Below are 22,075 nucleotides of genomic sequence, written 5' to 3'. Positions count from 1 at the left end.
GGAAAGCCCCCAGCCCAGTTCCCGCAACCACCCTCCCTAGCATTCCACTTGATTTAGGATCTCAATTCTAAAAGAAGTGATTATCTCTACAGGTTCGAGAAATGGCTGCTACCACCTTAAGTGGTCTGTTACAATGTAATTTCCTGACCATGGACAGTCCTATGCAGATTCATTTTGAGCAACTTTGCAAAACAAAACTACCGAAGAAAAGAAAGCGAGACCCTGGTTTTGTAGGAGATACAATTCCTTCTGCAGGTAACTGTGCTGGTAGAAAAATACCCATATCCTTTGGGAAATTAACCAGGCTTACTCAACAAATATTTACTGAATACTTGTATGTACCTGGGTACCGGAAATAGTTGTCCCTGCTTTTTTTTTTTTAATGTTTATTTTTGAGAGAGGGAGCACAAGTGGGGGAGGGGCAGAGAGAGAGAGACACAGAATCTGAAGCAGGCTCCCTGACACGGGACTCAAACTCATGAACTGCAAGATCATGACCTGAGCTGAAGTCAGATGCTTAATTGATTGAGCCACCCAGGCGCCCCAGGTTGTCCCTGCTTTTAATGAGCTTTGCCTATTAAGGCAAGACCTGGAATTTAAAAGCAAAAATTGAGATAAGTACAAAGGGACCTGAGGATGCCTGGGTAGTTCAGTCGGTAAAGTGCCTGACTCTTGATTTTGACTCAGGTCGTGATGGCATCTCACCATTGTGAGATCAAGCCCCAAGTTGGGCTTGGTGCTGGTTATGGAGCCTGTTTAAGATTCATCCTCTCTCTCTCAAAAAAAAAAAATAATAATAATAATAAAAACAAAGAAACCTATACACCGCTGCATGCAACTATTAAATTAATCAGATCTACCCACCTACATGAATTAGTTATTTTGGAGAGGCTAAAATATTTTTTAGATTTTATTGCTTAGGTATAAATGTACTAAGAAAATACAAAGTAAAAACAGCCTTGCTTTTATTTGGAAAGGGGTCTATTCACTACTTTACTAGCCATTTGTTGGGAGGGTAAGAAGAGTCCTCTCAGAGTAGAAGTTTCTACTCTAACGGAGCATAAAGATAAACAGTCTGTTTAAGAATCAGATCTGATTACCATGTCACATTTAAAGAGACATTTAAACATGATTGTGGGGCGCTTGGCTGGCTTGGTCGGTGGAGCATGTGATTCTTGATCTCAGGGTTGTAAATTCAAGCTCCATGTTGGGTATAGAGACTATTTAAAAATTAAATCTTTAAAAAAACCATGGTTAGAAAGAACTATCTGACATTGCGACTGCTACCTACATAGTCACAGGAAGAATGAAAAATATATAGAAAGATTCTTAATAAGTAGGAGGCTTATCAGATTTATAGGACATGCTTGGAATGTGAAGCTCCTAAGTGCTGATTACAGGAGAGTCTTAATTATGTCATATAGTTACCTAATAGCAATTTCCAATAAAATGCCAATGTATGTTCTAGTGGCTTTGCTTGAGAACTATATATGTATATTTTTTTTTTAATTTTTTTTAACATTTATTTATTTTTGAGACAGAGACCGAGCATGAATTGGGGAGGGTCAGAGAGAGGGAGACACAGAATCTGAAACAGGCGCCAGGCTCTGAGATGTCAGCACAGAGCCTGACGCAGGGCTCGAACTCACGGACCGCGAGATCATGACCTGAGCCGAAGTCAGCCGCTCAACCGACTGAGCCACCCAGGCGCCCCTATATTTTTTAATTATTTATTTTGAGAGAGAGAGAGAGGGTGTGAGTAGGGGAGGGGCAAAGAGAGAGAGAATCCCAAGTAGGCTCTGCACTGTCCGCACAGAGCCCCATGCAGGGCTTGATCTCATGAGATCATGACCTGAGGGGAAGTCGGATGTTTAACTGACTGAGCCATCCAGGCACACCTGAGAGCCATGTGTGTGTGTGTGTGTGTGTGTGTGTGTGTGTGTGTGTGTGTGTGTGTTTTAATGTTTACTTTTGAGAGAGAGTGTACAAGCAGGGGAGTGGCCGGGGTGGGGGGGGCGGTGGTACAGAGGATCTGAAGCAGGCTCCAAGCTGACAGCAGACAGCCCAACGCGGGGCTCAAACTCACTAGCCGAGAGATCATGACCTGAGCCAAAGTCAAATGCTTAACCGACTGAGCCGCCCAGGCATCCTGAAAACCACTAGTTTAATTGAAAACTAACCTCATTTCACTGTAACACATGCAGTAGAGTCCTGTAAATATTGGAACATACATTGGTGGGTTTTTTTGCAGAGTTGGTCAAACGTCATGCTGGGGTGCTAGGACTCGGTGCGTGTGTTCTTTCTAGTCCTTATGATGTTCCCACCTGGATGCCCCAGCTCCTTATGAATCTCAGTGCACATCTAAATGATCCGCAGCCTATTGAGGTAAAATTCTTTCTTGTTAGTTTCTTTGCATGCATATTATATCAGTGATGTTTTGTAAGAAATCAATTATGCTGATAATTTCCCATTCACTCTGGACCTTCAGCTATGATAAAACTGCTGCTGCTACTACCTCTGCCAGGGCTAAGCCTGCTCATCAGTGATTATTAAAATCTTGCAGAGGCCTTGCTTTTGTGTATATTTGAGATCTTTTGGTAGCAAGGAAAATACTATAGCTTCTGTCTCTCCCAGTTCAGTGGAAGTAAAATACTGTCAATGTTGTCTGGGTAGTTAATCTTTATACTTCACTAACATTTTATACCTAGGAAGTATCTAACTAGGAGCTAATATTAAACAGGAAATTGTGATGGTAGTATTCATGAATAATTATGTACCTAAATAGCTGAAAAGGTCAATGACTTTGTCCTTTTCACCTTGGTAAATAGATGTAGGTATATATTCAAACTGGTTTAATAATGCGGTGTAAGTTCCAGGGGCTTGTCCTAAAGTGCAGCTCGTAGTTTTAAAGAAGTGAGCTTGGTGGCTTTGCCAAGTTCCATTTGGCTTGTTAGTTTTGCAGCACTCAGTTAAGTGTGAGATCTGAAGTCTAGAGGGATCTTTACTTAGTTATCCTAAACACTAACTAGGATAACTAAACACATATCTATCCTAAACACGTAACTATCCTAAACTAGTTATCCTAGTTTTTCAGAGGTTAAAATAAAATGTGTGTGGGTTGCCTACTCTACAGATGACTGTAAAAAAGACCTTATCCAATTTCCGAAGGACGCACCATGACAACTGGCAAGAACACAAACAGCAATTCACAGATGACCAGCTGCTTGTTCTCACCGATCTCCTCGTGTCACCATGCTATTATGCATAGAAGGGTGAGTCAGCAAAATTGAGATTAAAGAAGTCTGGCATCCCCAGGCAGATGTCATTGGTTTGGTGATTGGGAAGTAGGTGTTCCTAAGTTTTTTCCTTTTTCTGACATTCTAAGATGTCACTGTTTAGATTTAAAATATATATATGACTTTTGCTATCACCAGTGGAAGTAAGTTTCCAGAAAATTCTTCCTTGTTTCTCTGCTTCGGGTATTAAGCAGAGAATTGATGTGACTGCTTTTGGACCTTTATAAATGAGAAGGCTCAGTAGCCTGGGAATGGTTAGTTAAGAGAAATTGTGTTCTTACTTGCCTCCTGCGTGAGGCCTAGGCACTCTGGGTTGCCCCAAGGACCTTAGGTAACTGTACAATTATGAGAACATTTCATCTATATTCTTAAGTTTTTTGTTTCTTGTTTTTTGTTTTCATCCTGAATTAAAGATGAGAACCTAGAAACCTTTCCACTGGGATAAGAAGAATAAAGAAAATCTCACTTCTTGCATGTTCTGTTCTCTAACTGAAATTTTTTTCCTCCCTGATACAGATGAGTAGTCCTCACTTCAAGCTCTTTTCATCAAAAATTCCAGATCCTCAGGTACCATCTGTGGTGGCTCTCTGCAGGTTTTTAAACCCCACCTCTGCTGAGCTCTCATCGGTTTGGTGGTTTCTGTGTTTAGTCTCATTAGTCTACGTTCCACAGGCTCTCAGCTGCCATTTGATTACCTAACTTGTCTGGAAGTATCTCCAGAATACTGAACACTTTTTCTTTGAGGCATCTGACAAAGCCACAGTGTCTCAGACTAGAAATAATTACCCAATATGATCATGGCATCCAAGAACAAACAGAGTCTAGGAAATCATTAAGAAACAATTTACTTGTAATGGAGAATACCTGTCTGTAATACAGGTCCTGTCATTTCACTCATCTCAAATTATTTTGAATTTTTTCCAAATGGCTGTTGGGTGTAGATGGTAGTAGGGCTGCGGGCCATAAATCAAAGCCTGAGAGCCTTGGGTCTGGAGAGCCATGAAGAGGGAAGTAAAAGAGAGCCAAGTTTGGAACCTAACCAAGGACCTGATGGATCACTCCACCAAGACACAGAAGTGAAGTCTTTGTCCACGTTCTTCCCACAGACTGGAGTTTTTGGTGCTGATAGAGCAGTTGCTGAAAAACTGGGGGTTTGGTGAATAAATTTTTGATTGATTGTTGTGCGTGTATACAATGTGTGATTTTGAAAATAAACAACAACAACAACAACAAAAACCCTGACTGATTGATTTTTACCTGTATTCTTTGCATATACTATTGGACCCTCTTTGAAAACTGTTATACATCACCTAATGGAAAACTGCTGTGTATGTGGAAATTTCGTAATTTTCTTTCTTTTTTGTTTTTTTTCTTTTCTCTTTTTTTTTTTTTGCCTGCAGAATCGTTGAGAGACTGAGTCTTTATATTTAATTGACTTGTTTAATAAATGTTATATAGATGTAAAAGACTGTATAAACTGTAGAGATAGCATTGGCAAGACTTTGTACAGATGCAACCTTTTACACAGCACCTGTGTGTAATTAATTTGTAAAGATTCACATGTAGCTCTTTATTATAGTAAATTTTGGCTTTTGTACCAATTGAATGCTATTTTTTGTGTTTTTAAATTATTTTCTCTATCTTTTCATGTTACAAAAGCTGAGGTATGGGGTTTTTGTTTGAGTTCACTTATCGTTAGAATGTCTGGATTTTTATGTAACTTTTTTGTGTGCATCCTTAAATGCAAACACCACATGTTTGCCTGTGACAAGTTTATAGAATGCAAGGTATCTTCTAGGTTAAAGTAATTCACAAGTTGGTGAATGTCATCTTGGAACACACCCTGTACAGTCTTCCTTAAAGGAACACTACAGTATATTTTTTAGTATCTACTTGCTGAATGACTCGATACAGACCTAAGCACAGCAGAGGTCCCGGTATAGTATTGAATTGTCAGCATACACAGGCCTAATCCCTGTATAGAGTAGTGCCAAACTGATGATTTCAATTGTGTAACTAGTTTAAAACCCAATAAATGGATTGTTTTTAACATCTGGCTTTTGTCTTCATTAAGAAGAGAAGACAGTTTTCTAGGCAGTGACTCTCATGGATTCCTTTTCCATCCATAGATCTGTATCCATAAATTCATGCCCTCTAACCAAAATGAATTACCTAAATGAATTACTGTACTAGACCTGTCTAGTACAGTAGCTAATAGCTACATATGGCTATTTACATATAAATAAAATTTCATTTCTTCAGCCTCTATGGCCACTTGTGGCTAGTAGTTTACCTTACTGAGTAGCACAGATTAATGTTTTTATCACAGAAAGTTCTGTTGGACAGCACTGGTCTGGTCTAGATCATTGATGATCTAGATGTGTCTAAGAATGTGTCTAAGAATCACATGGGGATTTTGTTAAAATGTGAATTTTAATTCATGCTGCTAGCTCATGATATTGATGCCTGGCCCTCACACTTTGAATGGTGAGGCCTTACGTTATATTAACCACTTGAGATTTTTCTAAACAAGCTGCATGAAACTATGCCTTAGCAAGGTTCCTAAAGTAGGAACTTTATTTTTTTCAATATATGAAATTTATTGTCAAATTGGTTTCCATAAAACACCCAGTGCTCATCCCAAAAGGTGCCCCCCTCAATACCCATCACCCACCCTCCCCTCCCTCCCACCCCCCATCAACCCTCAGTTTGTTCTCAGTTTTTAAGAGTCTCTCATGCTTTGGCTCTCTTCCACTCTAACCTCTTTTTTTTTTTTTTTTCCCTTCCCCTCCCCCATGGGTTTCTGTTAAGTTTCTCAGGATCCACATAAGAGTGGAAACATACAGTATCTGTCTTTCTCTGTATGGCTTATTTCACTTAGCATCACACTCTCCAGTTCCATCCACGTTGCTACAAAGGGCCATATTTCATTCTTTCTCATTGCCACGTAGTACTCCATTGTGTATATAAACCACAATTTCTTTATCCATTCATCAGTTGATGGACATTTAGGCTCTTTCCATAATTTGGCTATTGTTGAGAGTGCTACTATAAACATTGGGGTACAAGTGCCCCTGTGCATCAGTACTCCTGTATCCCTTGGGTAAATTCCTAGCAGTGCTATTGCTGGGTCATAGGGTAGGTCCATTTTTAATTTTTTGAGGAACCTCCACACTGTTTTCCAGGGTGGCTGCACCAGTTTGCATTCCCACCAACAGTGCAAGAGGGTTCCCATTTCTCCACATCCTCTCCAGCATCTATAGTCTCCTGATTTGTTCATTTTGGCCACTCTGACTGGCGTGAGGTGATATCTGAGTGTAGTTTTGATTTGTATTTCCCTGATGAGGAGTGACGTTGAGCATCTTTTCATGTGCCTGTGGGCCATCTGGATGTCTTCTTTAGAGAAGTGTCTATTCATGTTTTCTGCCCATTTCTTCACTGGGTTATTTGTTTTTCGGGTGTGGAGTTTGGTGAGCTCTTTATAGATTTTGGATACTAGCCCTTTGTCCGATATGTCATTTGCAAATATCTTTTCCCATTCCGTTGGTTGCCTTTTAGTTTTGTTGGTTGTTTTCTTTGCTGTGCAGAAGCTTTTTATCTTCATAAGGTCCCAGTAATTCATTTTTGCTTTTAATTCCCTTGCTTTGGAGATGTGTCGAGTAAGAGATTGCTACGGCTGAGGTCAGAGAGGTCTTTTCCTTCTTTCTCCTCTAGGGTTTTGATGGTTTCCTGTCTCACATTCAGGTCCTTTATCCATTTTGAGTTTATTTTTGTGAATGGTGTGAGAAAGTGGTCTAGTTTCAACCTTCTGCATGTTGCTGTCCAGTTCTCCCAGCACCATTTGTTAAAGAGACTGTCTTTTTTCCATTGGATGCTCTTTCCTGCTTTGTCAAAGATTAGTTGGCCATACGTTTGTGGGTCTAGCTCTGGGGTTTCTATTCTATTCCATTGGTCTATGTGTCTGTTTTTGTGCCAATACCATGCTGTCTTGATGATTACAGCTTTGTAGTAGAGGCTAAAGTCTGGGATTGTGATGCCTCCTGCTTTGATCTTCTTCAAAATTACTTTGGCTATTCGGGGCCTTTTGTGGTTCCATACGAATTTTAGGATTGCTTGTTCTAGTTTCGAGAAGAATGCTGGTGCAGTTTTGATTGGGATTGCATTGAATGTGTAGATAGCTTTGGGTAGTATTGACATTTTGACAATATTTATTCTTCCAATCCATGAGCAGGGAATGTCTTTCCATTTCTTTATATCTTCTTCAATTACCTTCATAAGCTTTCTATAGTGTTGAGCATACAGATCTTTTACATCTTTGGTTAGATTTATTCCTAGGTATTTTATACTTCTTGGTGCAATTGTGAATGGAATCAGTTTCTTTATGTCTTTCTGTTGCTTCATTATTGGTGTATAAGAATGCAACTGATTTCTGTACATTGGTTTTGTATCCTGAGACTTTGCTGAATTCATGTATCAGTTCTAGCAGACTTTTGGTGGAGTCTATCGGATTTTCCATGTATAATATCATGTCATCTGCAAAAAGTGAAAGCTTGACTTCATCTTTGCCAATTTTGATGCCTTTGATTTCCTTTTGTTGTCTGATTGCTGATGCTAGAACTTCCAACACTATGCTAAACAACAGTGGTGAGAGTGGACACCCCTGTCGTGTTCCTGATCTCAGGGAAAAGGCTCTCAGTTTTTCCCCATTGAGGATGATGTTAGCTGTGGGCTTTTCATAAATGGCTTTTATGATGTTTAAGTATGTTCCTTCTATCCCAACTTCCTGAAGCGTTTTTATTAAGAAAGGGTGCTGAATTTTGTCAAAAGCCTTTTCTGCATCGATTGACAGGATCATATGGTTCTTATCTTTTCTTTTATTAATGTGATGTATCACGTTGATTGATTTGCGAATGTTGAACCAGCCCTGCAGCCCAGGAATGAATCCCACTTGATCGTGGTGAATAATTCTTTTTATATGCTGTTGAATTCGATTTGCTAGTATCTTATTTGAGAATTTTTGCATCCATATTTATCAGGGATATTGGCCTGTAGTTCTCTTTTTTTACTGGGTCTCTGTCTGGTTTAGGAATCAAAGTAATACTGGCTTCATAGAATGAGTCGGGAAGTTTTCCTTCCCTTTCTATAAAGTAGGAACTTTAAAAAATAAAAGTTCTGGGCACCCACTGTGGCATCCTGAATCAGAATTTCTCTGGTTGGACACAGGCGTCACTATCTTTTAAAATCACCATAATGGGGGCACCTGGGTGGCTCAGTCGGTTAAGCGGCCGACTTCAGCTCAGGTCATGATCTCGCGGTCCGTGAGTTCGAGCCCCGCGTAGGGCTCTGTGCTGACAGCTCAGAGCCTGGAGCCTGTTTCAGATTCTGTGTCTCCCTCTCTCTGACCCTCCCCCATTCGTGCTCTGTCTCTCTGTCTCAAAAATAAACGTTAAAAAAAATAATTAAAAAAAAATAAAATCGCCATAATGTTTCAGTTGTGCATCAGAATTGAAAACCTCTTGTGAAGATTCTTATGGCCTGCCATAGACCTAAAAACAGGATTTTTTTTTAATTTTTTAATCTTCATTTATTTTTGAGAGAGAGACAGAGTGTGAGCAGGGGAGGAGCAGGGACAGAGGGAGACACAGAATCCGAAGCAGCCTCCAGGCCCCGAGCTGTCAGCGCAGAGCCGGTGGTGGGGCTCGAAGCCACCAGCCGTGAGATCATGACCCGAGCCAAAGTCGGACGCTCAACCGACTGAGCCACCCAGGCACCCCCAAAACAGGATTTTTTAATCTGAGTGTCCAACATTTGCCCCATGTCATGATAAAAGGTATAGGTGTTGCTTATTACCTTGATACCCCAGTCTGGTTATACTGTGAATTATCTAATTCCTTACATTTTCTACCAGTGGCCTCAAGAATGAAAGGGATGGGGGAGACAAAAGGGCAGGTGGCTACTGTTTTTTTGGGGGGCGGGGGGGGGCATTGTTGGTTTTTGAGAGACAGCACAAGTGGGGGAGGGGCAGAGAGAAAGGGAGACACAGAATCCCAAGCAGGTTCCAGGCTCCGGGTGGGTTAGCACAGAGCCCAATTTGGGGCTGGAGCCCACAAACCAGGAGATCATGATCTGAAACTGTTGTCTAAGGTAGTTCCTAAATGTATGGTGCACAGAGCAGGAACGGTGTCAAGGGAGGCAAAAGCAGACCAAAGTTGAGAAGTCACTGCAGTTTCGGAGTGGAAGAGAATGAAGGTAGGTTTCTAGGTGGGGAAGGGGTTGAGTGGTGAAAAGTGAGGTTTTAATGGCTAATAATCTAGTTGTTTATGGATCCTTTGAAAAAGTCTTCGGGGCGCCTGGGTGGCTCAGTCGGTTGAGCCTCCGACTCTTAATTTTCAGGTCCGGTCATGATCCCGGGGTCATGGGATCCAGCGCCATATTGCGCTCAGAGTGGAGATACTCTCCCTCTTTGCGTCCGCTTGTGTGCACGCGCTCGCTGTCTCTCAATAAAAACAAAGACTTTGTAAATTGTGTTTCAAAATTTAAGAAAATTTACCCACCTAGTCTCTTAATGTGAAGGAATGAAAGTTTCGGTGAAAAAAATAATAGGATGAGAAAGCAGTTTTCAAATACTCTGCTACTTGGTATTGTCAAGCCCTTTATTTATGTATGTATGTATGTATGTATGTATGTATGTATGTATATTTTTGAGAGAGAGCACGAGCAGGGCTGAGAGAGGAGACACAGAATCCAAAAAAGGCTCCAGGCTCTGAGCTGTCAGCAGAGATTGATGTGGGGGCTCAAACTCACCAACTGTGAGATCAACCTCACCTCCACCCAGGTCCCCCCTATGTGTTTTCTTAAAGTTTTTTGGGGGGATTTTGTGTGTGTGTGTGTGTGTGTGTGTGTGTGTGTGTGTTTTTAATGTTTACTTAGCCAAGCCCTTTAGATTGCAAAACTGTGATTAGTAGTGTGGCCAGAGAGGATTACTGAGGAATTTGGTTTTACTGAAAAATCAACTTTTTCTACATAGTCTTCATAGTTTTGTGCACAAAGACCATTGTCTTGTTACTATAATTGCTTTGAATATTTTTCCCCATTGTTGAACATCAACGTTTTCAGTTTTCTTTACTACAAATTATATTGCAATGAATATTTTCATAACTTCATGCTTAAAACTTTTTTCAAGTATTTCCTCAGGATACATTGTAAGGAGTACATTTTGATGTCAAAAATCTAGACATTGTAATTGCTGTGATATATTTTCCTTCACCTGCACATGTATCAGTTTGTATTGCCAATAATGGTACTAGAATGATGGTTTCCCTGCAAATGGATAGCCCATTCATACTTTAACATAGTCCTGTTAGTGCATTTGCAGATTTTCGGTTTTTTACTACTGAGCTTCTGTTCATTTGGCACTGTTGGCTGGTACATTTTATAGCCATAAGTCTAGTAGCTTTAGCCTTGCTGATGGTACTAATTAGTTCCTGATTTCCTCTTTAGAATCCTTTACAACTTGGGAATTTTTTTTTTCAGTGTAATTTCTCGCAAAGGTGTAATTGATGGCCGCATTCCAGCCCAAACCTATTATAATCTCCTTTTCTATGGCCAGATGCCTGGAAATCAGCTGGCAGTTATTTATTCAGTAGCTAATTCATATGGAGAGGACTATAACTTTGGTTAGAATTCTCACTCGAAATACTAACGGGTCTTTTTTTGATTGCTTATTTCTCTGGCCAAAGTTCATCATAGCTGACAACATAGAACTGCATTACAAGTGGTTGGGGAGTGGAGTAGAGTATTATGTGGGAATTAATTGGAAATTTCTGTGAAGTTATTTCTGAACAATTCTTAATAGCATAGTCAACTCTTGGACTGAATGTCTACTTCATAAATTATCCAGTTCTGTTGTTTTTCTCTTGATGAAATTTCAGGATACTGGGGAAGATGTTCACCTAAATCAAATTCTTTAGTACTTGTTAGTACCAAACGGTTTCTGTTTAAAAAGATAAACTGCTAGCCAAAATAGAGACTTCAGTAGCAGTATTCTAAGTTTACCTTGAACCAAGTTTTCTGGGTTTCTGGCACCAGGATGAAGGAAAGGGCATTCAAGTAGTGTTCTCTGTTTCTACATAGTACCCCCTGGGGTGAGAAAAGTAGTAAGTTTCTAATGACCCAGGTTGGGACACAAGGAGTAAGGGTTTATCTGGCTTTACTTTGTACCCAGAATGGCAAACATACTTCGGAATGCTGCTTATGGCTCAGACTAAAGTTAAACCCATTTTATGAGTTCATTATTTTGGACATGTTATGGACTTAAGAAAGGGGGGGGGGTGTAGAGAATACGGGGACAATCGGTTTCTGTGTTGCTTATTAAAATTAGCTGCACACGTAGCACCACTGCATTAAATAAGGTCCACGATTTCTTGGCGTAGTTATTTCATTTGCAGGGGTGGTCTCTTCACTTGCGTTTGGTTTCCCAGTGGTTACTCCCCTTGCTGAGTTCCCTAGTAAATTCCTTAATACTCTGAGGTAGCTGAGAGAACGGGGAAAAACTGCGTGGCTCTTTGCCATTAAGTGAAAGCTGGTTTGATTTTAAATTGTTATAACGACTTCATTTGCAAACTCCGTCTCAAAGTACCGAACTGGACGACGACGCCAGTTGAATGCAGGAGGCAGAGTGTTCGCTGCAGCGCCGACCAGAGCCAGGAGGCCGTCTCGGAAGCACCGGGCCGCGAGGAGAGCGCCGCCAGCCTCCCGGCCCACGCTCTGCACCGGCTCAGGCCATCGGGGCCCCCAACGTTCCCTGCCCCGGCCCAGCCCAGCCCACGGGCCCCCGCTTCCTCCGCGCGCCAGCCCTCGCCCGCCTTGGAGCGCGGCTCCCTGCGCGGGCAGCGGCGCAGCGTGGGGGGCGGAGGGCGGGGCGGCCCCCGGGCACGAGGGGGCCCGCGAGGCAGCGAGGGCGCGGGGGGCAGACGGGGGCCGCTGCCCGAGTGTCCGGCGGAGGGGGCGGCGCCCTCGGCGTCTCCGTGACTGCGCCTCCCGCGCCCCCGGCTCGGCGGCTCCCGGGATGCGCGGAGGCGGCGGCGGCGGCGATGGCGATGATGCCTGTAGCCCAGCCTGGTCCCGGGCGGCGGGCGGAGCTGGGGTCCGGGCTGCGAGATGGAGGAGGAGGGGGGCGGCGCTGCGGCCACCGGGCAGGTGAGAGGCCGCGGGCCCCGGAGGAGGACGACGCGCGGGGGCCGGGAGGGCCGGGCCCCGGGAAGACGGCGGGTTAGGGCGGCGCGAGGCTGCGCTGGTCCAGGCCCGGCCGCCGCGCACCTGCCCTCCTGGCGCGGCCTGCGGGGAAGCTATCTCGCCCCTGCCTAGCCTGCTCCCGGGCTCCGCCGGGTTGCGGAGCCCTTTCCCCACCGCCCATTCCTGGCCGGAGCCCTCCGCACCCCACCAGCCCTCTGCCCATTCTCTTACAAGCTTGCTGGCCTGAACTAGGCCCTCCTCACCACAACCTTCCCCACCCCAGGGAGCGCCTGCCCATCTCCAGTCCCTAGCTGGGGCCCACCTCCCTTCCCGGCAGCCTCCCAGCGCACCCCCAGACTGGGGGCTCTCCATAGCCTCCCCGTCTCCCTCATCCGCTGACCCTGCCCCAGCCTGTCAGCTGCTCAGGGCTTCAAGAGGTAGTTCACCTGGGGAGAAAGAGCGGGTCCTCCGAAATCAGATAAATCTGCCTTGAATCTAGTGACCTTGGGCAAGTCATCTAACTTCCCTGAGGTTTTCCTGATCTGTACAAATACAGTGGGTCTAATAATAGTACAGAACTTTGCTCTCTGTGAGAGACCGTGAAGATGCTGTCCTCGAAGAATTTAAGGCATTATGACAAATTTATATGAGAAAAAAAAATGAATTGGAAGAATCCAGGCCAGGTGCTAACTTGTAAAAGCTCATACAAAATGCTTTCATACGTACTAAAGTATTAAGTTAGCACAGTAGATTATCAGAGGCTCTTACACAGCTTAATGAGAAATCATTGCTATGGTAAAAAAATTTTCGTTTAACCAGTCCTTGCTTCGGATCCCCCCTCCTTAGTTGTAACAAGATGCACACGGATGTGAATTCATTCTGTCCAACTGTGGCTAAAATGCCTGCGTAAGACCGGTGCTCTAACTTAAAATTTTTCTGATTTTCTGACTTTCATCATTTACTTATGGTCCCAGAAATAAAGTAGCTGGTATGCTTGCACTGAAAAGAACATTGGTAATTTTTAATATTTAGGAGTAACAAATTTCATTTACCCCCCTCCTCAAATCACTGAGTTTTATAGTGCTACCATAATAACTTCATTCCAAATTGTGATTCCAGCCTCCTCTTTCTTAAAAGTCACAGAAGTGGGCTTGCTTTTCCTTTGTTTCCTTTATTGCTCCTAAGGTTTCTCTGCAAAAACCTTTATTTCTGTTATGTTTTTCCTTTTCTTCCCAGCCTCACATTCCCTTCTTTTTTTTCCCCCCTAACTATCTGGGAATGATTTATAATTACTTTATACCAGAAGTGTAATTATCAACCTTGCCAAAGAGTTACACAGAAGTTGTGTGTGTGTGTGTGTGTGTCCCTATTTTGGGCTCCAGGAACTTTGAGTCCAGAAGGGATTGTGATACCTACTTCATAGGTCTATACTGAGAGTGAAATAAAGTGTGATAGCTTATGTAGAGCTGCTGATGTGTATGATAATGACCCAAGAAGTGATAGCTGCTATGATTATCTTCTAGGCAGCCAACCTCCCTTGATTTCTTTCTTGTTATGTTGAGTTGAACATTGAGTTGAGTGTGGTGGTGACAAATGTCAGCTTAGGTTCAAATCCATGCCCTACCACTTTAAGGTGGGAGCACTGTCTCCAACTCAAGTTTCCTTATCTGTAAAACAGGGATATGTTATACTGTCTCAGGGTTGCTGTGAAGATTCGAGAAATTAATATCATGGAGCCTTGAAAACAGTGCCTGACATATCATAAGCACTTGATAAAGTTAACATACTAATAATGACACTGACAATTATATCCCTGACCTAGAATTTTCTTTTTTTAAAAAAACCTACTGATGGGGCGCCTGGGTGGCTCAGTTAGGTAAGCATCTGACTTCAGCTCAGGTCATGATCTCACAGTTCGTGGGTTCGAGCCCCGCATCGGGCCCTGTGCTGACAGCTCAGAGCCTGAAGCCTACTTAGGATTCTGTGTCTCCCTCTCTCTACCCCTCCCCCCTCACACTCTGTCTCTCTCAAAAATGAATAAACGTTAAAAAAAAATCTTTGAAAGAAAAACCTACTGAAAAATGTTAAATTGATTGAAAAAATTATAACTGTGCAGAAAGTGGACGTTGGTCCTCAACTACTCCAAATCTTTTTTTTTTTTTCCTCCTGCCTCTTATCCTTGACCAATATTGGTGCTTCATCATCCCATTTTCCCTTTGACAGTTCCCTTTCCAGATGTCTCCTAGCCTGTGATCTTCATAATTTCCATCACCCCTCTTCTTCGTTTTTAACCACTCACTCGGTATTTCTCTGGACATGAGTTCCAAATGCTTTCATTCCAAATTCCTGCTTCCCTCTTCACTCCTGTTTGCTCCCCTACCTCCAAAGAGGAAACCCTTCTGGGCATCTCTCTGCCTTTCTGCCTCCTCAAGTTGAGTTTTCTACTTCTCTTTTCATCAGCTAACTCCAGTCGTCCAATTAACAATGCAAAAACAAGTAGCAAAAGGTTGTCTTTTTCTTACCTCATAGCTGTCAAAAAGGATTCAGAAACAGGCACCCGGTCTGTAAGTGAAAACAATAAAGCCATCCATTATTATGTTTTAATTCTAATCATCAAGAAACAAGTGGTTGGGATTTATATTTTTGTCTCATGGAAGTTTTATAAGGAAAGTATAAGAAAGCTGGTTTCCCTTGCCAGTGAAGAAATTCATCATATTGTCATGGTCTGTACTATTTGACCATTGAGAAGAAAAAAGAGGCCATCTTCTTCCTTCGTGAAGGACATTTGTTAGGTAGATGGATCTCCTCAGGACTGAAATTTGTCTCATACTCACTGGCACAGCCATACCTACTACTGAATGCTGAGACATTTCTGTATCAGGAGGTTCATAGCTGCTGCTTGGAGCCCCAAGTAATCCTTCATGGACCAGTCCCCTCTTCCTCTGTGCCCCATGATCCATGAACCAAAGGGTTAATCCCAGGCACAGCTAGAGGCCTCTGGAACCCAGTTGGAGCTCATGGTTAAATATTTGGAACATAACGCCAGGACGACCCCAGTGCCATTGCTTATCCCTAAATGCTGGATTAAAGCAAATACCTTTGAGTTGTCAAGAGCATTGCGCCAGTCTCCAAGGAACAACTTCAGCTGTCCCGCTGGAAGCGTCTTTCATAGCAGAGTGGGCACCAGGCCACACAGGGCTTTGAGATTTGGAACAACGGAAGATTTCTGTGAGTGTACTTTAAATCTCATTGCAAAACAAAGTCGAAAATAAAAAGCAAGAAGAAAAAGAAGTTTTCTTATAAAGCAGAAGCTGGGTCTTGCTCATCTTTCTACCCACAGCACCTAGCATAAAGCTGGCATACAGTCTGCACATGATAAATGTAAACTGAGTAAATGAAGGCATGAATGGGCATGTGCCTCCTGTTTGATCATGACGATATTGCTGTTGGAATAACAATTCACCTTTGTATAGAAGGTTAGAGTTTACAAAAGGGTGCTTTGTACCTTTTAAATCTCAAATACAATGCTTTCATTTTCCCCTCTCAAATGTAGTCCTACACAAAGTTTTTTTCCAGTGAAAGGGAGGGAGATGGCCAAGAAATTACCAGCAGGGAGAAAAAATTATAAACAATGGAAAATAAAGCGTGTTCCTAGGGAAAGAAATAGTACTTGTTAGTGATTTGTGGGAGTTCTATAAGGGGCCACAATATACTTCAGCAATGCCATCTGACTTGTAATCTAAACACATGCTGTGAGACCTACTCCCATAATCTCACCCTGTCTGCCCCTCCATCCCTGCCCTGCTCCTGACCCCCAGCAAACTCCTCACCATCACTCCCTACAGCTGCTCTCAGCCTCCACCCCAGGTTGGGATTAGCTTCCCCTTCTCTGACTTCCACAGCACCTGCTGTCATCTAATTGACCACATTAGGCTGTAAGTACATAGTGATCTCTTTGGTGGAGAGGTTACGTCCTTGGGTCTCCAGTGTCTGGCACCAGAGTGTTTTTAAAAGTAACATTTGCATACCCTTCAATCAGAAACTCAAGGGGTGGGGCCCAGGAATCTGCTTTTTTTTTTTTTTTTTTAAGTCCCCAGGTGATGCTTAAACTATTTCAAAAACCACTGTGCCATGAAACCTGACATTAGCCCAAGGAATATATTTTGAGGTGTTTTTGTCTTTTCTGTGTTGGACTTTGAGCAGAGAAATGTTTTTTTGTATGCATCAGTCAGAGCTAAAACAAATTTTAGTACTCTTGTAAAAAATCATGCGATCGCTCTACTCCATTAATTTTTTTCTGTTTCTGGGTGTGCATTTTTGTGTGCAGGGTTTTCTGCTCTGGGCCTCTTTTGCCCCATACCACTCGCCTGTGAGTTGAGGCCCTGACTCCCTTCCCACAGAAGGGAGAGTCCCTTCTCTCTGAAGATGAACTCCACGGACCACCTTCAGGACGCTCCCAACACCACCTTGCTCCACGTGCGTCACTCCCATGGAGGAAACAGCACCACACTACAGGAGGGCCTCCAGGACCTCATCCACACCGCCACCTTGGTAACCTGCACTTTTCTACTCGCAGTCATCTTCTGCCTGGGCTCTTATGGCAACTTCATTGTCTTCTTGTCCTTCTTTGACCCAGCTTTCAGGAAATTCAGAACCAACTTTGATTTCATGATCCTGAACCTGTCCTTCTGTGACCTCTTCATCTGTGGAGTGACAGCCCCCATGTTCACCTTTGTGTTGTTCTTCAGCTCAGCCAGTAGTATCCCAGATGCTTTCTGCTTCACCTTCCATCTCACCAGTTCAGGCTTCATAATCATGTCCCTCAAGACCGTGGCAGTGATTGCCCTGCACCGGCTCCGCATGGTGTTGGGGAAGCAGCCCAATCGCACAGCCTCCTTTCCCTGCACCCTGCTCCTCACTCTGCTTCTCTGGGCCACCAGTTTCACTCTTGCCACCTTGGGCACCCTGAAAACCAGCAAGTCCCACCTCTGCCTTCCCATGTCCAGTCTGATGGCTGGAGAAGGGAGAGCCATTTTGTCTCTGTATGTGATCGACTTCACCTGTTGTGTCGCTGTGGTATCTGTCTCTTATATCATGATCGCTCAGACGCTGCGGAAAAATGCCCAAGTCAGAAAGTGCCCCCCTGTGATCACAGTAGATGCTTCCAGACCACAGCCTTTCATGGGGGCCCCTGGAAAGGGGGGTGGAGATCCCATCCAGTGCACCGTGCCGGCTCTCTACAGGAACCAGAATTACAACAAACTGCAGCACGTTCAGACCCATGGATACACCAAGAGTCTTAACCAGATGCCAACTCCGGGGGCCAGCCGGCTCCAGCTGGTCTCTGCTGTCAATCTCTCCACGGCTAAGGATTCCAAAGCGGTGGTCACCTGTGTGATTATAGTGCTCTCCGTCCTGGTGTGCTGTCTTCCACTGGGGATTTCCTTAGTGCAGGTGGTCCTTTCCAGCAATGGGAGCTTCATCCTTTACCAGTTTGAACTCTTTGGATTTACCCTTATATTTTTCAAATCAGGATTAAACCCTTTTATATATTCTCGGAACAGCTCAGGGCTGAGGAGGAAAGTGCTCTGGTGCCTCCAGTATGTGGGCCTGGGTTTTTTCTGCTGCAAACAGAAGACTCGACTTCGAGCCATGGGAAAGGGGAACCTGGAAATCAACAGAAACAAATCCTCCCATCATGAAACAAACTCTGCCTACATGTTGTCTCCAAAGCCCCAGAAGAAATTTGTGGACCAGGCTTGTGGCCCAAGTCATTCGAAGGAAAGTGTGGTCAGTCCCAAGATCTCTGCTGGACACCAGCACTACGGTCAGAGCAGCTCCACCCCCATCAACACTCGGATTGAACCCTACTACAGCATTTACAACAGCAGCCCCTCCCAGGAGGAGAGCAGTCCGCATAACTTGCAGCCAGTAAACTCTTTTGGATTTGCTAGTTCATATATTGCCATGCACTATCACACCACTAATGACTTAATGCAAGAATATGACAGCACGTCGGCCAAGCAGATTCCAGTGCCCTCTGTTTAGGCTCGTGGAGGCTGGAGACTCTTGCAGAAACTGTTTTTGTTTCTGATACTATTTGATTTTTTCCCCCATTTCTGTGAGACCCGTGGTAGATGAAAACTTCAAGATCCAGCGGAACAGTTGGCAGTTCTGATTTTCTTCTGTCTGAAGTATCAGCATCTATTGATTTGCTTTGTGGTTTCTTGACCTTTTAAGATTTGATGTAAAAATTTATTATTTAAATTTTTTACCCTGACCTGCGCTCCAATCTTTTGTACTAAACGTTTAAATAGATGCCAGGAATGATCACGCTAATGTATTGAAGGAGAATGGACTGATTACGATCATTTGAGTCAGTGTTCGGGGCCTTCAAAGTATACCTGAGTTGGATTTTTTTTAAACAATATGAAGGTATGATCTTCACTGAGGCGAATTTTTTATTGTACTGTAAATTTTGATTCTGTAATGTGTTGAAATGGGGAGCAATACACTTTTCTGGTAGCAGGCTTATTTGAATAAATAATACATTGTCAAAGCAGAAAATCAGAAATATATTATCTATAATTACCTTTACCCAAGACACACAGGCATTAAGTACTTTCCTTTCATAAGACAGTCAGCCAAGAATACAGTATTATGATTATTACCATTTCTTATTATAGACATTATTATTTTGTGTGAGTTGATTAGCTTTAAAGCTTTTTAAAAAGAAATCTGTTTTTGCTTGCTGAAAACGCCTTATTCTATTTTGGCATGATCTTACCCGAGAGCCCTTGGTGAAGAGGACCGACCTGTAGTGGAGGAATGTGATTTCTGGGTGCATGGACACTAACGGTGGTCATCTCAATCAGGGTGTGGTGATGTGGGAAGCAATCTGAACTGCCATTGTGTGTTAGAAGATCTTTATCATTGCTTAAGAAGCTGTAAGAATGACAATGGGAGTATTTCGTTTGACTCGTTCCTTCTCTGTAAGGATGGTTTGTTAACAACCTAACAGAGTATCCCAGGTTTGGAAATCTTTTTTTTTTTTTTTGTCCTTGTTTATGTATCACTATGGTAGAAAAATTCTTAAGACAATCTGTTTTCAAACTAATCGCGTTATTTCTCTCCCATTAATCTTGGACATGGGCAGTAAAGGAAAACTAGATGAAGTATTTCTATACCTTATGCTAATTTTATTACATACCCTGTGATTCCTAGCATAACAACTGTAAATTCATATTTTTATGTAAAAACATTTTCATTATAGAGTTAGCATTTGAACTCGCTGCAGTTTTGGAACTATAGCTGCCAAACTCCAGACGAGCATCAAGATCCAAAACCTATCTTTAGAGGAAAATTGTTATAGTCAAGAACTGTTATTGCAGATTGGAAGGAACTTTGTTGTTTTGAAAGGTATCCAGTTTATAGCTCCCTCTCCAGGCCTTTCCCAAATACAAGATTCCTTGGGGAAGGGGGGTTGGGACACAGAACAGATGCTCATCTGGAACTCTGTGCAGCCTTGTCCAACACCTCTCGCCTTCCAGCACCCACCAGCCATTCTATTTCTGAGATCTGAGTATGAGATATGGGTTTTACTTTGTTTTTAAATTCGCCTTTTAGAACTTTGTCCTTCCCTTCCTTCTCTCCCTTTCTTCCTTTATTTTTGTTATTAGATTTTATAACAGAAGAGAAAATCTCTACTCTGTCACATTTTTTCTTGTTTGTAATTGAATGCTATTTTTGAAAATCACTATAACCTATTTCAGTTATGCTTTTATATGTTTAATACAACACTGTTTTCATTTATTAATATTCCCACAAGATTAAGTAATATACTAACCAGGTAATATATTACCCTTTTTAAAAAGCACTAAGAAATCCAATATCCTTTCCCAAGGTCATTTGAAGAATTGTGGAAAATTAGGAATGAGACTTTTGTCTTAATTTAGAACTGGGTATTTATTCCAATAAGCCAAACAGCTTTATAATTAATAACATTAATCAAGAAGACACTTCTTGATTAAGACTTTTTAAGGTATGTATCTCTTTTTTGGCTAGGCATTTCCAGTGTGATTCAATAAAAGATTTTTTAAAAGTAATTTCTACTTGTAAAATTTAAAATGTCAGGTTTTCTTGTGTGACCTTTGAGTTTGAGATGACCCATCTTTGGGAAGTAAAAGTTATAATAATATAAAGAAAAATAAGCATGTGCATATGAGGTGTTCTTTCTCTGTATGCTCATCAAGAAATTATTGATTTAACTTGCATGAAATACATGTTGGGCTAGATTCTTAGCCTTCTCCACATGTATCTCTGTATCTATGTGGAGATACAGAGATAGATAAAACTTATCTCTTCACAAGTTACATATATATCTATTTATAAAAATAGATATATATATAACTTCTCTATAAGGGCTAACCTGAGAACTAAAAATAATGAGAACTCAGTTGAATGTGACTAATTATTAGCAGGGTATATTAATTAGTTCTCTTGATGCTTTACTGTGATGCAAAGTATGTGATGTATTTCAAACATTTTATAACTGTTCTGATGTTAACCTTTAGGCCAGATTTGTATTTCTGATGCTTTTAATGTTCTTTTAAAAAAATAATGTTTGGAAAATAAAAGTATTGAAAATCCTAACATTTCTGAACATCAGATTGTAGTACTATGACTTTCCTGTCCAATCATTTGAAAACTATCAGAGAAAAGTAGTGATGATTATTGCACAATGGATAACAATGTGTTAACCCTCAGCATTCTCTTCCTTAAGAGATGAAATACTTGTGGGTTTTTGTTTTTGTTTTTTTTAAGTCAGCTCTATGCCCAACCTTGGGCTGGAACCCCTACATGATCAAGAGTCAAGATCAATAGTCGCATGCTCCCCTGACTGAGCTAGCCAGGCATCCTGAGTCCTCAGGATCTCTTTAATGGTTCCAGATAGTTCTCTGGCTCATGGTCAGTGCTGCATCTGTCAGGCAATGTTGACAGTCTCATCAAAAGTGGTATTTCCCCTGTACTTAATGTTTTTCTGCCTCTTTCTATCTCTTAGCAATTTCTTGAGGGCTTTGATAATCAGGGCAGAAGCAGAAGGTACCACTTCAATTTGGGCCTGTATGGTGTTGTTGTTGTTGTTGTTGTTTTTTTTGTTTGTTTTTTTATGGGAAGATCATGATTCCCAGGCATCCCTTGAAGTAGGTGGGTCACTTTAGGGGTGACTTTTACCCACTCAAAAATTTGTCTCGTCTCACATTAGCAGTGAAGATTCAGGCATCACCCCGAATCGTTATTTTTTTTTACTCATAAGTTTAAGGCATAGGGCCTGTCTGTTCTGAATGGTCAGTTTCACTGTAATCTTCAGACCCTTCCAATCACTCGTTCCCTTGATGATGTCAGCACCAACCATTTTTGGAGACAGACCCAGGGAGCCTGTCTTCTGGGCCAGGGCAGACGTGGCAACAACTTCCCCACAAGGTATATGACTTGGTCTTGTTGGGGTCGAACTTAGGTGGCATGGTGAAGGTGGCTGGTGTTAG

General features: G+C 42.3%; 2 protein-coding genes and 1 non-coding gene across 5 annotated transcripts in view; 2 read left to right on the top strand and 1 right to left on the bottom strand.

Moving 5' to 3' along the window:
• Nucleotides 1-5,346, top strand: part of PSME4 (proteasome activator subunit 4) — a 98,978-nt gene extending 93,632 nt beyond the window's left edge. For all 3 annotated transcript variants that reach the window (XM_042981389.1, XM_042981386.1, XM_042981390.1), the window contains 4 exons: nucleotides 93-255; nucleotides 2,252-2,385; nucleotides 3,134-3,272; nucleotides 3,813-5,346. In XM_042981389.1, coding sequence (XP_042837323.1) covers nucleotides 93-255; nucleotides 2,252-2,385; nucleotides 3,134-3,268 — 432 coding nt within the window. In that variant the 3' untranslated portion in view covers nucleotides 3,269-3,272; nucleotides 3,813-5,346. The remainder of the gene's footprint in view (nucleotides 1-92; nucleotides 256-2,251; nucleotides 2,386-3,133; nucleotides 3,273-3,812) is intronic.
• Nucleotides 5,347-12,397: 7,051 nt separating this feature from the next.
• Nucleotides 12,398-20,192, top strand: GPR75 (G protein-coupled receptor 75). The gene is made up of 2 exons (XM_042981377.1): nucleotides 12,398-12,494; nucleotides 16,858-20,192. Exon 2 carries the CDS (start codon nucleotides 16,956-16,958, stop codon nucleotides 18,576-18,578), a length of 1,623 nt encoding a protein of 540 aa, XP_042837311.1. The 5' UTR covers nucleotides 12,398-12,494; nucleotides 16,858-16,955; the 3' UTR covers nucleotides 18,579-20,192.
• Nucleotides 20,193-21,700: 1,508 nt separating this feature from the next.
• LOC122237560 lies at nucleotides 21,701-21,856 on the bottom strand. Its single transcript, XR_006216150.1, has one exon. It is a non-coding gene; the product is annotated as a U12 minor spliceosomal RNA (small nuclear RNA).
• Between the last annotated feature and the right edge of the window lie 219 nt (nucleotides 21,857-22,075).

This window comes from Panthera tigris, chromosome A3, assembly GCF_018350195.1.
Source record: "Panthera tigris isolate Pti1 chromosome A3, P.tigris_Pti1_mat1.1, whole genome shotgun sequence".
Classification (NCBI taxonomy): domain Eukaryota; kingdom Metazoa; phylum Chordata; class Mammalia; order Carnivora; family Felidae; genus Panthera; species Panthera tigris.
This window is presented reverse-complemented; position numbering and strand designations above follow the sequence as displayed.